Consider the following 16,303-nt stretch of genomic DNA (forward strand, 5'->3'; position numbering starts at 1 on the left):
TTTTTTCTAAAATAATGAATTGAATACTTTAATAGGATTTCTGGTAAAATGATATTCTACATGTATGATGAAGAAACATTATTGAGTAAAGGTTCGTTCTACATTTCCAAATGTATATTCTAAAAGCAGTGAGGATTTTTTAAAAACCAATAATTCAGAAATACCTTAAGTGTGTTTTAGACTCAAAACTATTAAAATAATTTGGTATTAGGTGATTTTCAGTTGATAGCTTTATTTCTTATGGTATTTTTTTTGTCTTTCTATAGGGCTGAAAGACACACAGAAGTCTTCATGGATATAGTTGATACATTTAATCATTTAATTCCTACTGAACACTTAGATGATGCCCTATTTCTAGGATCCAACCTGGAGAATGAAGTCTGTGAGGATTTTAGTGCAAGTCAAAATGTCTTAGAGGACTCGCTGAAGAACATGCTCAGCGATAAGGATCCTATGCTAGGATCTGCAAGTAACCAGTTCTGTTTGCCTGTTTTGGATAGCAATGATCCCAATTTCCAGATGCCTTGTTCAACAGGTAATTCTTACTTTTTTTTTTTTTTTTTTTAGTCTGCAATTTAAAATAAAAAGAATTTTCAGCAGCTTTTTTTTTTTTAATGTTGAGGGTAGTGAATTTAGGGTTCATTCCTTTGAATTTAGAGCTTCTTTTGCAGGCATCAGAATTAGAAGTTATTCCGAGGAGTGTGGAGTTACCTTTGAGGATATTGTGAATGTAGGTAGGGTGACCATATAATTTATCCTCCAACATGGGACACTTGAGAATTACAGGGGGTGGTGTTAATAATTACTCATGACAACAGTTGTAGATTGGGATTTTCCCTAGCACATAGGATTGCCTGGCTCATTGGGACAAATTGTCACCCTAGTCACGGTAGAGTCAAGACTGAATGGACCTTTCTCAGTGTCTCTCCCAGCTCTTCAAATTTAATACATTGTTAGCTCTCATTTCAGTTGTTTTGGTATTTTGTACATGTATCTAAAAACCAGAGTAAAAACTCTAGACCTCTGCTGTCCAGTACAGTAACTAGTAGCCACATATAACTGTTGATTACTTGAGATGATTCTGCTGCTAAATGAGATGTGCTGTGAATGCACGTTAGATTTTGAAGACTCAGTATGAAAAAAGGTAATGAAATATTTTATAATTTTTTAAAACTTTTGATTATGTGTTAAAGTGATACTTTGTATGTTTTTGGTTAAATAAATTATTAAAATTAATTTTACCTTTCTGTCATTTTACTTTTTTCGAAAATGGCTGCTTGAGAAATTAAAGTTATATATGTGGCTTACATTATATTTCTGTTGGACAGAACAGGATCTATAGTTGAATATTTTAAAGATTGAAGGTAGTAATTTCCTGTAAGTCTAAACTATTCTGTAAGGCATTATGTTAATATGTAAAGCACATATAGTTTTTCTTTTATAAAGCAAATGCCACTATAAACTTTGTGACAATTAGCCAATCTATAAGCTTAAGTTAGGTAAAGGTCAGTCTCAGGTGGAGCAGTAGGGTCTTCCCCCACCCTCAGTTCCCTAGAGTAAGTAGTTAACAGTTTTATATGATATTGGTTTGTTTTTCAGTGACTCTAGACTTCCTGCATTACAGTTTTTTCCAGCATATTATTCATTGCCTTTTAATATTTCCTCCCTAATAGTTTAAATTTAATATATTAACACTTAAAATCTGGTGTGCTGTTCACCTTCAAGTTTGTCAGATTATTCTGCCTGAAGACTTCAACAATGGCTACCAGGAGTCTTTTCATTTTAACAACTTCTTACTTAATACTGAGGTCTTTTGAATTGCTTGCTAACGGTGTATCTCTGAATTATTTACATTTTGTTGTGTTATTGCTTAGGTTTACATTGTTTTTGTTGTATTCTAAATGTTTTAAACCTTTTACAATTTTGTTTTATGTATGCATTGTTCAAGTTTTTTACTTTGGTGCTTGTGTCAGTATAGTAGTTCTTATTATCTTTATTGTGAAGCCCTTTTGAGTGTTTGGTTGTATGCTTACTGTTTCTCAGTTTAGTCCAAATTTAGGAAAAACACTTAATACTTATGTACTTGTTGCTGGAACTACAGTTACCTTCAAGGATATTAAATTGGGTCTGTAATTGGCACATGTATCATCTTGTTAGACCTTTTTACTTACAAAATTCACCCCTTTAGTAATGCCAGTAGTCCTATACTTCATTAAAAAAAAATTGATTTCTGTTGATATGAAAAGTTTTCATTACTGTGAAGAATCCCTTCAGTTTTTGTGAACATTTCTTTGCTAATCGAGGGCTTAAAGCACCTTTATTGAAGTGCTCAAACATTTTTTGAAATATGATTTGTTAATACTTGCTTATGATCTATTATCTTTTAAACTATTTAGTTTAGGAGCTTAAGTAGAGTTACTAAGTTTTCTTATATGAAATTTGTTTACTGCAATTATTTTATCTTGGATTTTGTAGCGGAACTGTTTGTGTTAATGGATGTGTAGCATTTGTGTTTTTAAGATAAGTACGGGAATATGTGGGGGAAACTTAAAAATTGTCTTCTCTGGGATTGCTTACATTTCATTGTGACATGAGGCAGGGGATTTATCTTGATTGCTTCTAAGTTCCCTTTGGGTCAGTAAGAGGCCCATACATTTTCTAATAAGAGCAAATTGGAAAATGTTTTTGAAAACAAATTTAACTTTTTGTTTGTTAGATTTAAGAAGAGAGAATTGCAAAGAAGAAATCTTACTGTGATTAATGAAAACCCCAGGTGGGCAATAACTTTGAGCTATTCATAAGTTACTTTAACTTTTTGTTATAAAATAAACACAACATAGTTCTTGCACAGATAACTGTACCTGGCTTTGTAGGCTTTTACTAATTGTCTTGATAGAAGCTAAGCAGGAATATGATCCTGTCTGTATCCTTCAGGCCACTGTAATCTGTAGTATGTGGTTATTCTGTAATCTAGGTTTTGACGGTGCTGAAATTAGCAAACAAAACAGCCATGTCTTGTTCTCTGCTGTGGTGAACCAGGTTGTTTCTGTAGTTGTTAACCAATTTTTTTACTGACATAGTTGATTGCTTGCCTTATATTTCAGCTGTCTCCAAAAAATCATAAAGTAGTTTTTAAAATTATAAAAATAGGAAAGAAGCTTTGATTACTTTCAGTGCTCTTTCAGATGCTTAAAAGTTGGGGTGCAAATTGTTTCGTTTTGAGAGATTTCTCTTTTTGAATGCTTTTGACTTTGTCAAGTATTACTTTATCTAGCTGCAGTATTTGCATATGGTTTTTAGATGTGCTTAGTAATACTTTTTTTTTCTCTCACCTCCAGTGAATAAGGAAAACCATTAAGTATTGGGGAGATACTTGTTCTTTGATCAAACCAATTATTGACATTGGTTTTTTTTTTTTTTTGAGTTGAAGTCTTACTCTGTTTCCAGGCTGGAGTGCAGTGGCACATTCCTGGCCACTGCAGCCTTGACCTGCTGGACTCAGGCGATCCTTCTGCCTCAGCCTTCCAAGTAACCTGAACTACAGGTGTGCGCTACCATGCCCAGCTAATTTGTTGATTTATTGTAGAGATGAGGTCTCACCATGTTGCCCAGGCTGGTCTCGAACCCGCGGGCTCAGGCAATTCTCTGACCTTGGCCTCCCAAAGTGCTGGGAATTTAGGCTTGAGCCACCTCTGTAATTTACCAAGTAATAGAGTCAAGGTACAGAAGATACTGAAGTGGTGTTTACTACCATTATCAATGTCATGAAGAGATTTTTTTTGTAACTCTCATTTTACAAACAAATGTGTTCCACTTTTACATTGACAACTGTGATTCATAAGTGTGTTTACAATTCATTTCTTAATCTTGGTACATTAAGAAGATCTGTTTGATAGCTATAATTTGATAAATTTTTACTATATAGTTAAGCACTGGTTTAAGAACAGGAAAACAGATACATACATGGGTATTCAGAGCAGATTTTCATTCAGGTAGCACTTGTAGCTACTGCACTCTTCAGTGAAGCCAAAATGTCCTTTGCAGCTACATTATGCCTGGCAAAATCATTCACTAAATTAAAAAAAAATTTCTTCTGTTGCAGGAGTTTTAGAGGTTAACATATTAAAAAATTATTGAACTCTTATAGGTATCCTGCATGTTTGAAGAGTTGGTTCATACTATGTACTTAAGAGTTTTCTCTATCATAAAGGAAAATACCTGCGCATGTGTGATAGTTGCTCTCCTATCATAAATGCCATTGGTAAATCATATGACATCAAGCAGTATTGTCTAGTAAAAGAATTTTAGCTTGTGCTACTTTTCTTCTGAGTAAACTATTGTAATGTATGTTAAAATTAGCTTTACAAGCTTCTCAGCAGTAGTGCAATTAGTTCCTTTTTTGGCACATGCGATTTTTTTATAATTATAATTTTTTATTATAAAAGAAAGAGATGACGTCTCACTATGTTACCTAGGCTGGCCTTGAATTCTTGGGTTCAAGCAGTTCTCCCGCTTTGGCTGGGATTATAGGCATGAACCACCGCACCTCGCCAGCATATGAATTTTTAATTTTTTTTTTAAGTCATGGATTTTATAATATATGAAACTAGATAAATGACAGCATTCAAAAGACATAAATATCATATTTAATCAAAGGCTTTTGATCACAACTTGCCAAAGAAATAAGTGATAATTTGTTTAGTCAAAAAAGATATTGGATTTAACTTGTTTTTTGACTTTTCTTATATCTCAAGTCAAACTGGAAGATACTTTAGAAAAAAAATTCTACCATGAACAATTGAGTGAAAAAAAATTGGGAAGATGGGGTAAAAAACAAAAAGGATAGGGTAAAAAGCTTTAAAGTAAATTCAGTTGGAGTCCCAGAAAGAGAGCAAGAAGAGTGGAAGCAATAGTTGAAGAGAGTCTGGCTAACCATTTTCCATAACTAAAACAGGTTTGTCATGAATTTTTAAAATTTTAACTTTTGATCATACCTCTGATTTGGGGATTCTTCAGTATTAGAGACAGAATTTCTCTGTGTAACATTGGAAAAAATTATATTGCACTTGTCTGGACAAGAGATTGGTGTCTTCACGTGTCACTGAGATTTGTTTAAAAGGTTTTGAGTTTTATGGTTTCATGTACAGTACATTGGACTATAAACATAGTGGCTCTCTGGTCCAGTAAAATTCAATTTTTATATATTATTTTACTCCCAATATTTTACTCCCAATATTTTACACCCATTATTGTACTTTTTTGGGGTGCTGTTATAGAGGGCTGTTTGTGCAAATCAATTACATTTCTGACTACACATATAAATTCGTTCTATATTTGCAATGGAGGCTTTACTATTTTTATTATTTTGAGTACTAGTATTTTTTGCTTTTTGAGTTGGAGTCTCACTCCATCACCCAGGCTGGAGTGCAGTAGCACACTCACAGCAACCCCAGCATCGACCTGCTGGGCTCAGGTGATCCTTCTGCCTCAGCCTTCCAAGTAGCCAGAACTACAGGTGCGTGCTACCATGCCCAGCTAATTTTTTGATTTGTATTTTAGCGATGAGGTCTTGCCAAGTTGCCCAGGTTGTTTTTGAACCCATGGGCTCAGGCAGTCCTCTCACTTCAGCCTCCCAAAGTGCTAGAATTACAGGCTTGAGTGTTGATTTTTTTAAAAAACGGCTTTAGTGAACCACTTACATAATGTTATTTTTGAGAATTGTGTTTTTTAAAATTATTTTTTATTAACACATTATTGTATATATTTATGGGCTACAGTGTATAATGATCAAATCAGGCATTCATTTACAATCCATATCCTCAAACATTTGTCATTTTTAGGAACATTTAAAATCTGCTCTTTGAGCTATTTGAGGTTACCTATACAACAGGCTGGGCACCATGACTCATGCCTGTAATCCAGTGCTTCGGGAGACTGAGTTGAGAGGATTGCTAGAATCTAGAAGTTAGAGACCGGTCTGGGCAACAATAGTGAGAAACCTGTCCCTACAAAAGATTAAAAATATAAAAATTTGCTGGAGATGGTGGCACGTGCCTGTAGTCCTAGCTACTGGGGAGGCTGAGGTAAGGATCACTTGAGTTCAGGAGTTCAAGGATGCAGTGAGCCATGACTGGGCCATAGCACTGCAATCTGGGTGACAGAGTGAGCCCGATGCCAATAAAAAAAGTATATGTATGTATATATATATAATGTACGTATATATATTAAACAGATTTTTAATTATTAGTCATCCTATAGTGTAATAGTACACTAAAATTCATTCCTCCTTTCTAGTTGTGGTTTTGGATCCTTTAACCAACTTTTGGCTGTACCCTTTCCTTAACTCTTAATAACCACTATTCTGTGCTCTACTTTTATGAGATCAACTTTTTTTGCTTCCACATAGGAATGAGAACGTGCAGTATTTATTTTCTGCGCCTGGCTTATTTAACTTAATGTCCTCTAAGCCCACCTGTTTCCATGATTGACAGAATTTCATTTTTTTATGACTAAATAGTATTTCATTGCACATATATATACCATTCTTAAAAAGAATTCATCTGTTGATGGACACTTAGGTTGACTCCATATTTTGGCTATTTGGAATAGTGCTGCAGTAAGCATGGGAGTGCAGATATCTCTTTAGTGTACTGATTTCTTTCCTTTTGATTATATACTAAATAGTGGAATTGCTGGATCATATGATAGTTCTATTTTTATTTTTTTGAGGAACCTCTATGCTGTTTTCTTTAGCGACTGTACTAATTTACATTCCCTTCAACGGTGTGTAGGGGTTCCCCCTTCTCCACATTTTCATCAACATTTGTTATCTTAGGCCTTTTTGATAATAGCCATTCTGACTAAGGCGAGGTGATATTTCATTGTGGTTTTGATTTGAATTTCCCTGATAAGTGATGTTGAGAAGTTTTTCATGTACCTGTTGGCCATTTGGATGTCTTTTGAGAGATGTCTGTTCAGCTCATTTGCCCATTTTAACTGGATTATTTATTTATTTTGCTGTTGGATTATTTGAGTTCCTTGTATATTCTGGGTATTAATCCTTTGATGACTAATTTACAAATATTTTCTCCCATTCTGCAGGCTATCTCTTACTCTGTTGATTGTTTCCTTTGCTGTACATAACTTTTTCGTTTAATATAATCTGATTTGTCTGTTTTTGCTTTTGTTGCTTGTGCTGGTGAGATCTTCTTTATGAAATATTTGCCCTGATTGATGTCCTGGAGCATTTCCTCTATGATTTCTTCTAGTTAAAAAAAAAAATTAGTTTCCTAATTTCAGATCTTTAATCCATTTTGAGTTGACTTTTGTATATGGTGTGACATAGGGGTTCAATTTCATTTTTCTGCATTGTAGCTGTCCAGTTTTCCTAGCATGATTTATTGAAGGGTCTGTCCCTTCCCCAATAAATGTTATTGGTGTCTTTGTTGAAAATTAGTTGGTTGTAAATATGTGGATTTATTTCAGGTTCTTTAATTTATTCTGTTCGATTATTCTGTGTGCCTGCTCTTATGACAGTACCATGCTGTGTTGGTTACTATACTTTCTTGGTAATATTTTGAAGTCAAGTAGTGGATATATCTAGCTTTGTTCTTTTTGTGCCGGATTACTTTGACTATCTGGGGTTTTTTTGTGTGTGTGGTTTTATACTTTAGAATTTTTTTTTCCTGTAAAGAATATCATTGCATTGAATCTGTAGATTGCTTTTAGTGGTATAGTCATTTTCACAATATTAATTCTTCCAATCTGTGAACATGGGATGTGTTTCTATTTTTTGTATGTGTTTTCTCTAAGTTGTTTTGTCAGTGTTTTATAGTTTTCCTTGTAGACATCTTTCACCTCTATGCTTAAATTTATCTCAGAGTGGTTTGTATTTTTTGGTAACTATTGTACATGGAATTGCTTTCTTGATTCTCGCCCCCCCCCCCCCAGTTCATTGTTGGTGTATAGAAGTGCTACTGGTTTTGGACATTGGTTTTTCCATCCTGCAACTTTAATGAATTTGTTCATCAGTTCTAAGAGTGTTTTATGGCACTTTTAGGGTTTTTTAATTATAAGGTTATGTTGTCCACAGACAGGGACAATTTGACTTCTTCCTTAACAATTCGAATGTCTTTTTTTTTTTCTCTTGCTTAATTGCTCTAGCTAGGGTTTCCAGTACTATGTTGAATGAAAGTGATAGAAGTGGGCATCCTTGTTTTGTTCCAGATCTTAGAGGAGGAGCTTTCAGCTTTTCTCTATTTAGGATGATGTTACGTGTCTGTTTGGCATATATGGCTTTTACTATATTGGTTTATGTTCCCTCTATCTTTAACTTGTTTTTATCATGAAGCAGAGTTGAATTTTATCAAATGCTTTTCCTGCATCTGTTGAGATGATCAACATGGTTTTTGTTCTTAATTATGTTGATGTGAACAAGGGTACCTGCATAATGAACACTTGTATACCTAACCCTGAATTGTACCCCATATTTTTAAAATAAAAAAATTAGAAATTAAAAAAAATATTGATGTGATACGTTTATTGATTTGTCTATGTTAAATAGTTTTTGTAATAAGTCTTTCTTGATTGTGATCGATCTTTTTAATATGCTGCTGAATTCATTTTATTAGTATTTTGTTGAAGATTTTTGCATTTATGTTCATCAGGGATATTGGTCAGTAGTTTTTGTGTGTGTGTGTGTCTGGTTTTGGTATTAGAGTTTTGCTGGTCTTATGGAATGAGTTAAGAAGAATTCCCTCCTTTTCAATTTAATGGAGGAGTCTGATAATTTTTTCTTTTTTAAATGTTTGTTAGAATTCTGCAGTAAAGCCGTTGGGTCCTGGGCTTTTCTTTGATGGAAGTCTTTTTATTACAGAGAAAATTATATTTGAACAGGAAAAATGCAAATTTGACATATAGTCTTGCAAATGAGATGAAAATGCATTGGTTAAGACAAAGTGTATACTCTTAAATGTTAGATAAAATTAATTAATCTTTTAGGCACATACTTAGCTCTTAAGAATAAAACTTTATTTCTGTAAGAGTGATAATATTAAATATTATTTCGCATTGTACATAGAGGGGTTTAGATGAAAATGGAATATACTTAGAAAAGAGCAGAGAGAAAAGAGGCAAACACCTCATAGAATCAGAGGTATAACTTTATGGTGAAAAGAAAATACTGGAAAGTGACTGTAGTATGACATAGTATTTGCCATAGATATTTGCAGGTTTGTCACATTGAGACAGAATTTGACACCTTTATGGACAAAAGGGAAGGAGTTAGGTTTATTAGGAAACTGTAGAGGGAGGCAGAGTTTGAGTGGCTAAAAGGAAGAACTTGGGGTTCCCCAAAATGGAATAATAGGTTCTCCAGGGAATTGGGGTTTACACTTTTGCTGATTATGACCCTTTGACTGAGGTGTTTCATTGAGGAGTCAAGCATCAGATAATAATTTGTATCAGATGACTTTTTAACGGTCTTTCCCAACTAAAGTATCTCTAAAGTGTTATTTTTTCTTACTCCTCTTTTTCCTCCTCCTTCTCCTTTTTTTTTTGAGTCAGAGTCTCACTCTGTCACACAGGCTGGAGTGAAGTATGGCATGCTCATGGCCACTGTAACCTCTACCTGGTCTAAAATGATCTCAAATGATCCTTCCTCCTTAGCCTTCCAAGTAGCTGGAACTGTAGGCATGTACTACCTCAAATGATCCTTCCTCAAATGGTCTCAAATGATCCTTCCTCCTTAGCCTTCCAAGTAGCTGGAACTGTAGGCATGTACTACCATGCCCGGCTAATTTTTTTTTTTTTTTCAATTGTAGAGACACTGTCTTGCCAAGTTGCCAGGCTGGTGTTATTTCTTTTCTTATTTAAAATAAGTCTGGGCGAGGTGCCTGTACTACCAACACTTGAGAGGCCGGGACAACAGGATTGCCTGAGCCCAGGATTCGAGACCAGCCCGGGCAACTTGGCGAGACCTCGTCTGTACAATAAATAAAAAAATGAGCTGGGCGTGGTGGCGCTCGCCTGTGGTTCCAGCCACTTGGAAGACTGAAGCAGTAAGATTGCCTAAGCCCAGCAGGTGGAGTCTGTGGTGACTGTGAGTGTGCCACTGTACTCCAGCCTGAATGACAGTGAGATTCTGAGTCCAAAAAAGTCTTATGTTCATTGTAGTATAAGCCCCGTTTATAGGCTTGATATCTTTCATTGCTTCTTTAAATTATATAAAATATAGCTTAAAAGCGCAGTGAGAACTACATTTATGCAGGCAGCTTTAATTGCTCTTAATCCACTTTGTTTTATGCCATCTTATTTCTTATGTTTTCTGTGTTATAGATCGTTGTTTGACTTAGACATTTCTCATAGATAGGCCAGTTCTTCTTAAACTTGTGTTTTTCATTAGTCATTGCTACAGCCACTCTTAATAACAAAAATGACAGTTGAACTTGGGAATAAAACATACATGCCTTCTAACACAAATACTAAAATACCATTTTCTTAAATTCAGAAAATTCAGAGGTAGGGAATTTCTGGCCCAAGGCCAGAGCGTTCTAGTTTATGTCTTTAGTTTGTGTATTCTGTGACTTTGCTGTTTTACTTCTACTTGATTCCATTTGTTTTTACTTTCCTTAGCTTGACATAATATAAAGCTGAATATTTATCTTAATTGTTCTTTGTATTGATTGAATATTTAATTTTTTGCCTTTTTAATTTCAAATGTGCAGTAAAACTAATCTTGTTTTCACTGTGTCTCTGTTTCTTATCTGTCGCTTAAATTTGTTTCCATGCTATTTCTGATACCTGTTGCCTATTTCACTTCAAAACCCTCAAAACTAAAAAACAAACCCTGAGCAAGACTAGTACAGTTCTGTCCTTTGAGTTGCTGACTTTTTTTTTAAACTTGTATTTCTTCTTTTTAAACTTGCATTTTTATGCTGTTATAACAGGCTTCTTTTTCCAAGGTCTTGAGCGTGAGATTGGTCTATTGGGTCCACCTTGTTTTGTTTACTCCTGGAGATCTGTCTCCCAGAGCCCTCTGTCATTGCCCTGTTCCTGTCTGGATCTGTCATTTTCTAGGTGTGTTGTATATCTGTTATCTTGAGCTTTACTACCCTTCTTGATTAGAGCTGTTGTTTTCCTATATTTCATCTTTTTTTTTTAACCTATACTCTCTTTGCTTACTGATATTCTTCATAACCTTCTAATACCATCATACTTGAATTTATGTGGAGTACAAAGTTGAATATCACCTTTCCTTAACATTTTATGGTATTGTTTCTTAGCATTTAATAGTGCTTGTGGGTTGCCTCATACTGGTATGAAGCTTGTGTTGTTACTGGGCCTTCCTTCTGCCCAGCTTCAGGGTCTTTCCTTTTTGGTGTTCTGGAATCACAGTGATGTGTCTGGATTTTGTATTTATTTTCCTGAGCACATGGGCCTTTTCAGTTTGGAGAGTGAGCCCTTCAACTCTGGAAGATTTTCTTGGCAAATTCATGGGAGATGGATGTTGACTCATGCTTTTTACCTGTCTTGCATCTTTCCACCCTTTTGCTTTACATCTTTCTGGAGATTTATTGCCCTGTTTTCCATCTTTTTCAGTATTTTATTTTGATATTTTTATTACAGTTTCTGAGAATTCTTACTTGTGTTCTGTTTATACCATTTCTTTAGTAGCATTCTATTGTCATAGGAATATACGGTTGACCCTTGAATAGTGTGGGTTTCAGGGGCACAGATCTACCATGTAGCTGAAAATTTGCATATAACTTTTGACTCCCCCCAAACTTAACTACTACTAGCCTACTAGAAGCTAACTAGAAATGGTCAACATGTATTTTGTATGTTATAATATGTATCATATATTGTATTCTTACAATAAAGTATGCTTGAGAAAAATGCTATTAAGAAAATGGTAAGAGAAAAAATGTATTTGCTGTTTATTTAGTGGCTAGTTCTCTTTCTCCCTTAAAGAATATATATGTTTGTAGGAGAGATTTATTAGTGCCCGAAGTGGCTCTTTAGTTATTTTATTTATTTGAGTCAGAGTCTCACTCTATGACCCAGGCTAGAGTACAGTGGCGTGCTCACGACCACCCCAGCATCAACTTGCTGGGCTCAGGTGATCCTTCCACCTCAGGCTTCCAAGTAGCCGGAGCTACAGGCGCGCACTATGATGCCCTGCTAATTTTTTTGATTTATTATAGAGATGAGGTCTCACCAAGTTGCCTAGGCTGGTCTTGAACTTCTGGGCTCAGGCAGTCCTCTAATCTTGGCCTCCCGAAGAGCTGGGATTATAGGTTTGAGCCACCGCCCCCGGCCGGCTCTTCAGTTATTAAAGACCAAGGGGTTTACAGTCATTGGCCAGTGATTTAGTCAGTCGTGAATTCTGAGAGGTACTCTAAGGATGTGCCTTTAATAAGTGTCAACGGGTAGAAGTGTATTGCATGCTTTGTTAGCCCTTTCAGGTAAAGTATGAATTCAGGATAGAATTCAGTTAGATAGAATTCCTACCCACTCTTTTTATAGTTGAAGAAATTGTGACTTAAGGATAAATATTAACTTGGAGAAATTTTGTTTAAAAAATGAGTTGTTTTTGTCTTTATTCATTTATTGTTATGTCTGTTTTGTGTCAGTTAATGTGCTAGGTAGTGCATATACAGTGTTGAGTGAAACAAAACTTGGTCTCTGTTCTCGTGGAACTTAAAGCTTAGTATGGAAATACATTTTCTTGGCTGGACATGGTGGCTTAATGCTGTAATCCCAGCTCTTTGGGAAGCTGAGGAGGGAGGAATGCTTGAGCCAGTAGTTACGGCTGAGGTGAACCATGATATGTGCCACTGCATTCTGGACTGTTTCACAGCGAGATTTTGACTCAAAAAAAAAAAAAAAAAAAAAAGGAATATAATTTCTTATTTTCTAGCAACGCTTAATAAGGCTAGTTATTTTTTAGTTTTTAGTCTCACTGTGTCGTCCAGGCTGGAGTGCAGTGGCATGCTCATGGCCACCAAAGCCTCGACCTGCTGGGCTCAGATAATCCTTCTGCCTCAGCCTTCCGAGTAGCTGGAAGTACAGGTGTGTGCCACCACGCCTGGCTAATTTTTTGATTTATTGTAGAGCTGAGGGCTTGCCAAGTAGCGTAGGCTGATCTCGAACCCCTGGACTTATTCAGTCCTTTCGCCTTGGCCTCCCAAAGTGCTGGGATTATAGGTGTGAGCCACTGTGCCCGGCAAGGCTAGTTATGTAATGTATACTTAACTAGGAGAAGTAGTCTTGTCATGGGCCTTCACTATTCTTGACTGTTCTTTCATTTTCTTGCTCAGTGTCCCAAGAATGCGAGGTTCCCGACCCCTCTTTTCCTGGGTCATTTCTCAGGGTTGTGGTCGCAGCAAGCAATGTTGAGAGACGGCGGAACATTTGCTCCCTTGCCTCACTGTGCCCTCGAGACAAAGAGCAGGCATACTTACTCTCATTGTAAAAGTAGTAAATTCCTGACCATTCCCTTCCTGTGTTTCCACCCACTGTGTGTAGAGGCACCTGCTGAGGCACACCTTTGCTGCCCATGGCACTTGGGGAGGTACAGGAACTGATACAGCTTTCTGGTCATGATGCTCGCTGTACCGTGAAGTACGGAATGCTTGTGTCTTCTCTCAGTCACTGTGAATCAGTAATAGGCTAGTCCGTTAGTTTTGCAACAGGGTAAAATCCCAGATCCTTCATGGTTCTCACAGTTCTTGGCATTACTGTGCTTAATCCCATAAATGATTTAACAAGCACTTTAATTACTAAAGATAAAAATTTATATTAAGTAATTTACCTCCATGAAGGCAGGGATTGCGTCTATGTATGTTATTCAGTAAATTTAAAGTAAAGTGGGCCAGATAGTGGGATCAGAAGGTAAGATAAATAAAATGTGTGCTGCAGGTGAGGTATAGTTTTGGCTTTCAGATTTCTAGGAATCATTTTGGAAGAGGACAGCATTCCAAGGTGAAAAATACAGTATCCTGAATGTAAAAACAAATTCAGTGTCTAGAAGAGGGGAAATTATTTGTGTACTTAAACTAGAAAGAAATTGCATCCACAGTGTTATCATGAGGTGTGATATCAAAAAATAAAATATTTCATGCGTGTAGTAGCTCATACCTGTAATCCCAGCACTTTGGGAGGCTGAGGTGGGAGGATTGCTTGACTCCAGGAGTTCAAGAACAGCCTGGTCAACATAGTGAGACCTTAACTATATAAGACAACAGAAATTTAGCCGGGCATGGTGGCATGTGCCTGTAATTCCAGCTACTTGGGAAGATTGCTTGAGTCCAGGAGTTCAAGGCTGCAATGAGCCTTGATCATGCCACTGCACTTCAGCCTGAGCAACAGAGTGAGATCCTGACTCAGAGAAACAAAAAGAAAAAAAATTACTTTAATGAACATAGTTTTTCTTACATCCTTCAATATATGAGGGAGCACCTCCCAAAAAATGAGAATTATCCTTTGGAGAGTGGACCTCTTGTATTACTGGCTTCCCACACTAGGTGTTTTAGGAACCCATCGGCATTATGTACTGGCATATGTACCACCTAGCGTTGTGAGAGGTTGTGCTCAACTTCAGTGAATTTTTTTTGGAGATACTTTCAATGTGTTTGCTCATTTCATGATGAATGATTTATGAGTGCACCTGCTCACACCTCGCAGAGTGCTCAGTAGTTTTTGACCAAAAACAGCATGATCCTGTGCCCCACCTTCCCTATTTACCCAGTCTCACCTCCGTGACTTTTTTTTGTTTCTCTGGATGAAAAAGTCCTCAAGGCGAAATGTTTTGCCCATGTGAAAGAGGTGAAACAAAAAAAGGCAAAAACAGTAAAAGGCATCAAAATTGATGACTTCAGAAACTGTTTTGAGCAGTGACAAAAGCATCTTGATAGGTGTATTGTGTCAAATGTAGAGTACTTTGAAGTTTAAACATGTAAGAGTAAATGTACAGTTTTTTATAAATATAATTTTTTTTGTACCCTCACCCCCATATCAGTATAAACAGTATTACAGGGACTTATATGGTCTGATGCACCTAATCCTAGGATGGATTTTCAAGTTATCTTTCAAACAGCCTACCTTGGGTGTCATTTCTCACCAGATATTCTTTGATTCAGAGTCTCACTCTGACACCCAGACTGGCTTGCATTGGCATGCTTACGGCCACCATAGCCTTGACCTCCTGGGCTCAGCTGATTCCTCTGCCTCAGTCTTCCAAGTAGCTGTAACTACAGGTATGTGCTGCCATGCCCAGATAATTTTTTTGATTTATTGTAGAGACGAGGTCTCGCCAAGTTACCCAGGCTGGTCTCGAACTTCTGAGCTCAAGCAGTCCTTTTGCCACCTCCCAAAATGCTGGGATTACAGGTGTAAGCCACCATGCCTGGCCAGATTTTTAAATGTGTCGATATGATGGTGAGTTAATATGGTACTGTTGAATGCATCTAAATTTTTTTTTCTTCTGCCAGCTAAGTGCATAGACATAAGCTATATTAGTCATCAGCTGGATGAGATTATGTACATTTAAAGGATCTGAGGTGTTTGATTGAATAGGAGAGGCTGCTCTGCTGTCCCCGTGGAGGACAGGGCCAAGATTTTCCCGAGAAAGTGATTTTAGAGTCCTTTGTAATGCATAAATGAATAGGAGAAGCCTCATAGTTTCAGAGGTAAATGAAGATTCCTTGTACTCTTCTCTCTTCCTTATTTATTTGCTTCAGTTGAAGAATCTTCTCAAAAAATTTCTGAACCGCAGCTACTGGTGTTGGAAGAGTCCTCTGCCCTCGGTTCCTTCCTAAACTACTCTTTTCCTAGTTTTGATCTTTTGTCATAGACTTTTTTGTCATGACTTGAATAAGTGCATCTTGAATGATAAATTAGTTACTAAGTATGTACTTAATGTACAAGAGAGGTAAACTGTCGTAGGTTGATTATATAGAAATTTCCTAAAGTGCAAGAGTATCCAAAATGATAACACTGTTCAAGGCATATTTGGTCCAGGTTCTTTGTTTTGGTAAAACTGATTTCCTATAACTGGAATCAGAGATTAGGGTGGGAGCATTTTACTGCTTGACAAATCCAGTAGGTAACAATCTCAGAATAAATGTGAGCAGTGTCCCCTTAACAGCATCCTACGGTAGTTTAAGGGAGTGAACATTAATTTATACTGAGATATTTTATTTAAAATGATGTCTAGTAATTATTTGGTTATTTTAACCCTTTGCACTCAGAGACCTCTTGTGGATTACCTATCAGCAACTCAACCACATTTTCTTACAAAATA

At 36.4% G+C, this 16,303-nt stretch overlaps 1 protein-coding gene across 2 annotated transcripts in view; it reads left to right on the forward strand.

Annotated features, from left to right (window-relative positions):
* The first annotated feature begins 266 nt into the window (after positions 1 to 266).
* Positions 267 to 16,303, forward strand: part of PHF3 (PHD finger protein 3) — a 73,727-nt gene continuing 57,690 nt past the window's right edge. Inside the window, exon 1 of one of the 2 annotated variants that reach the window (XM_021711717.1) lies at positions 267 to 535. Coding sequence is in view for 1 of the 2 variants with exons in the window: in XM_008056787.1 (XP_008054978.1) it covers positions 292 to 535 (244 nt within the window). In the remaining variant the exon portion in view is untranslated. The remainder of the gene's footprint in view (positions 536 to 16,303) is intronic. The other variant, XM_008056787.1, reaches the window with a different exon arrangement.

The sequence above is a fragment of the Carlito syrichta genome, unplaced genomic scaffold (genome assembly GCF_000164805.1).
Source record: "Carlito syrichta isolate Samal-C Ts95f unplaced genomic scaffold, Tarsius_syrichta-2.0.1 Scaffold302526, whole genome shotgun sequence".
NCBI classification, from domain to species: domain Eukaryota; kingdom Metazoa; phylum Chordata; class Mammalia; order Primates; family Tarsiidae; genus Carlito; species Carlito syrichta.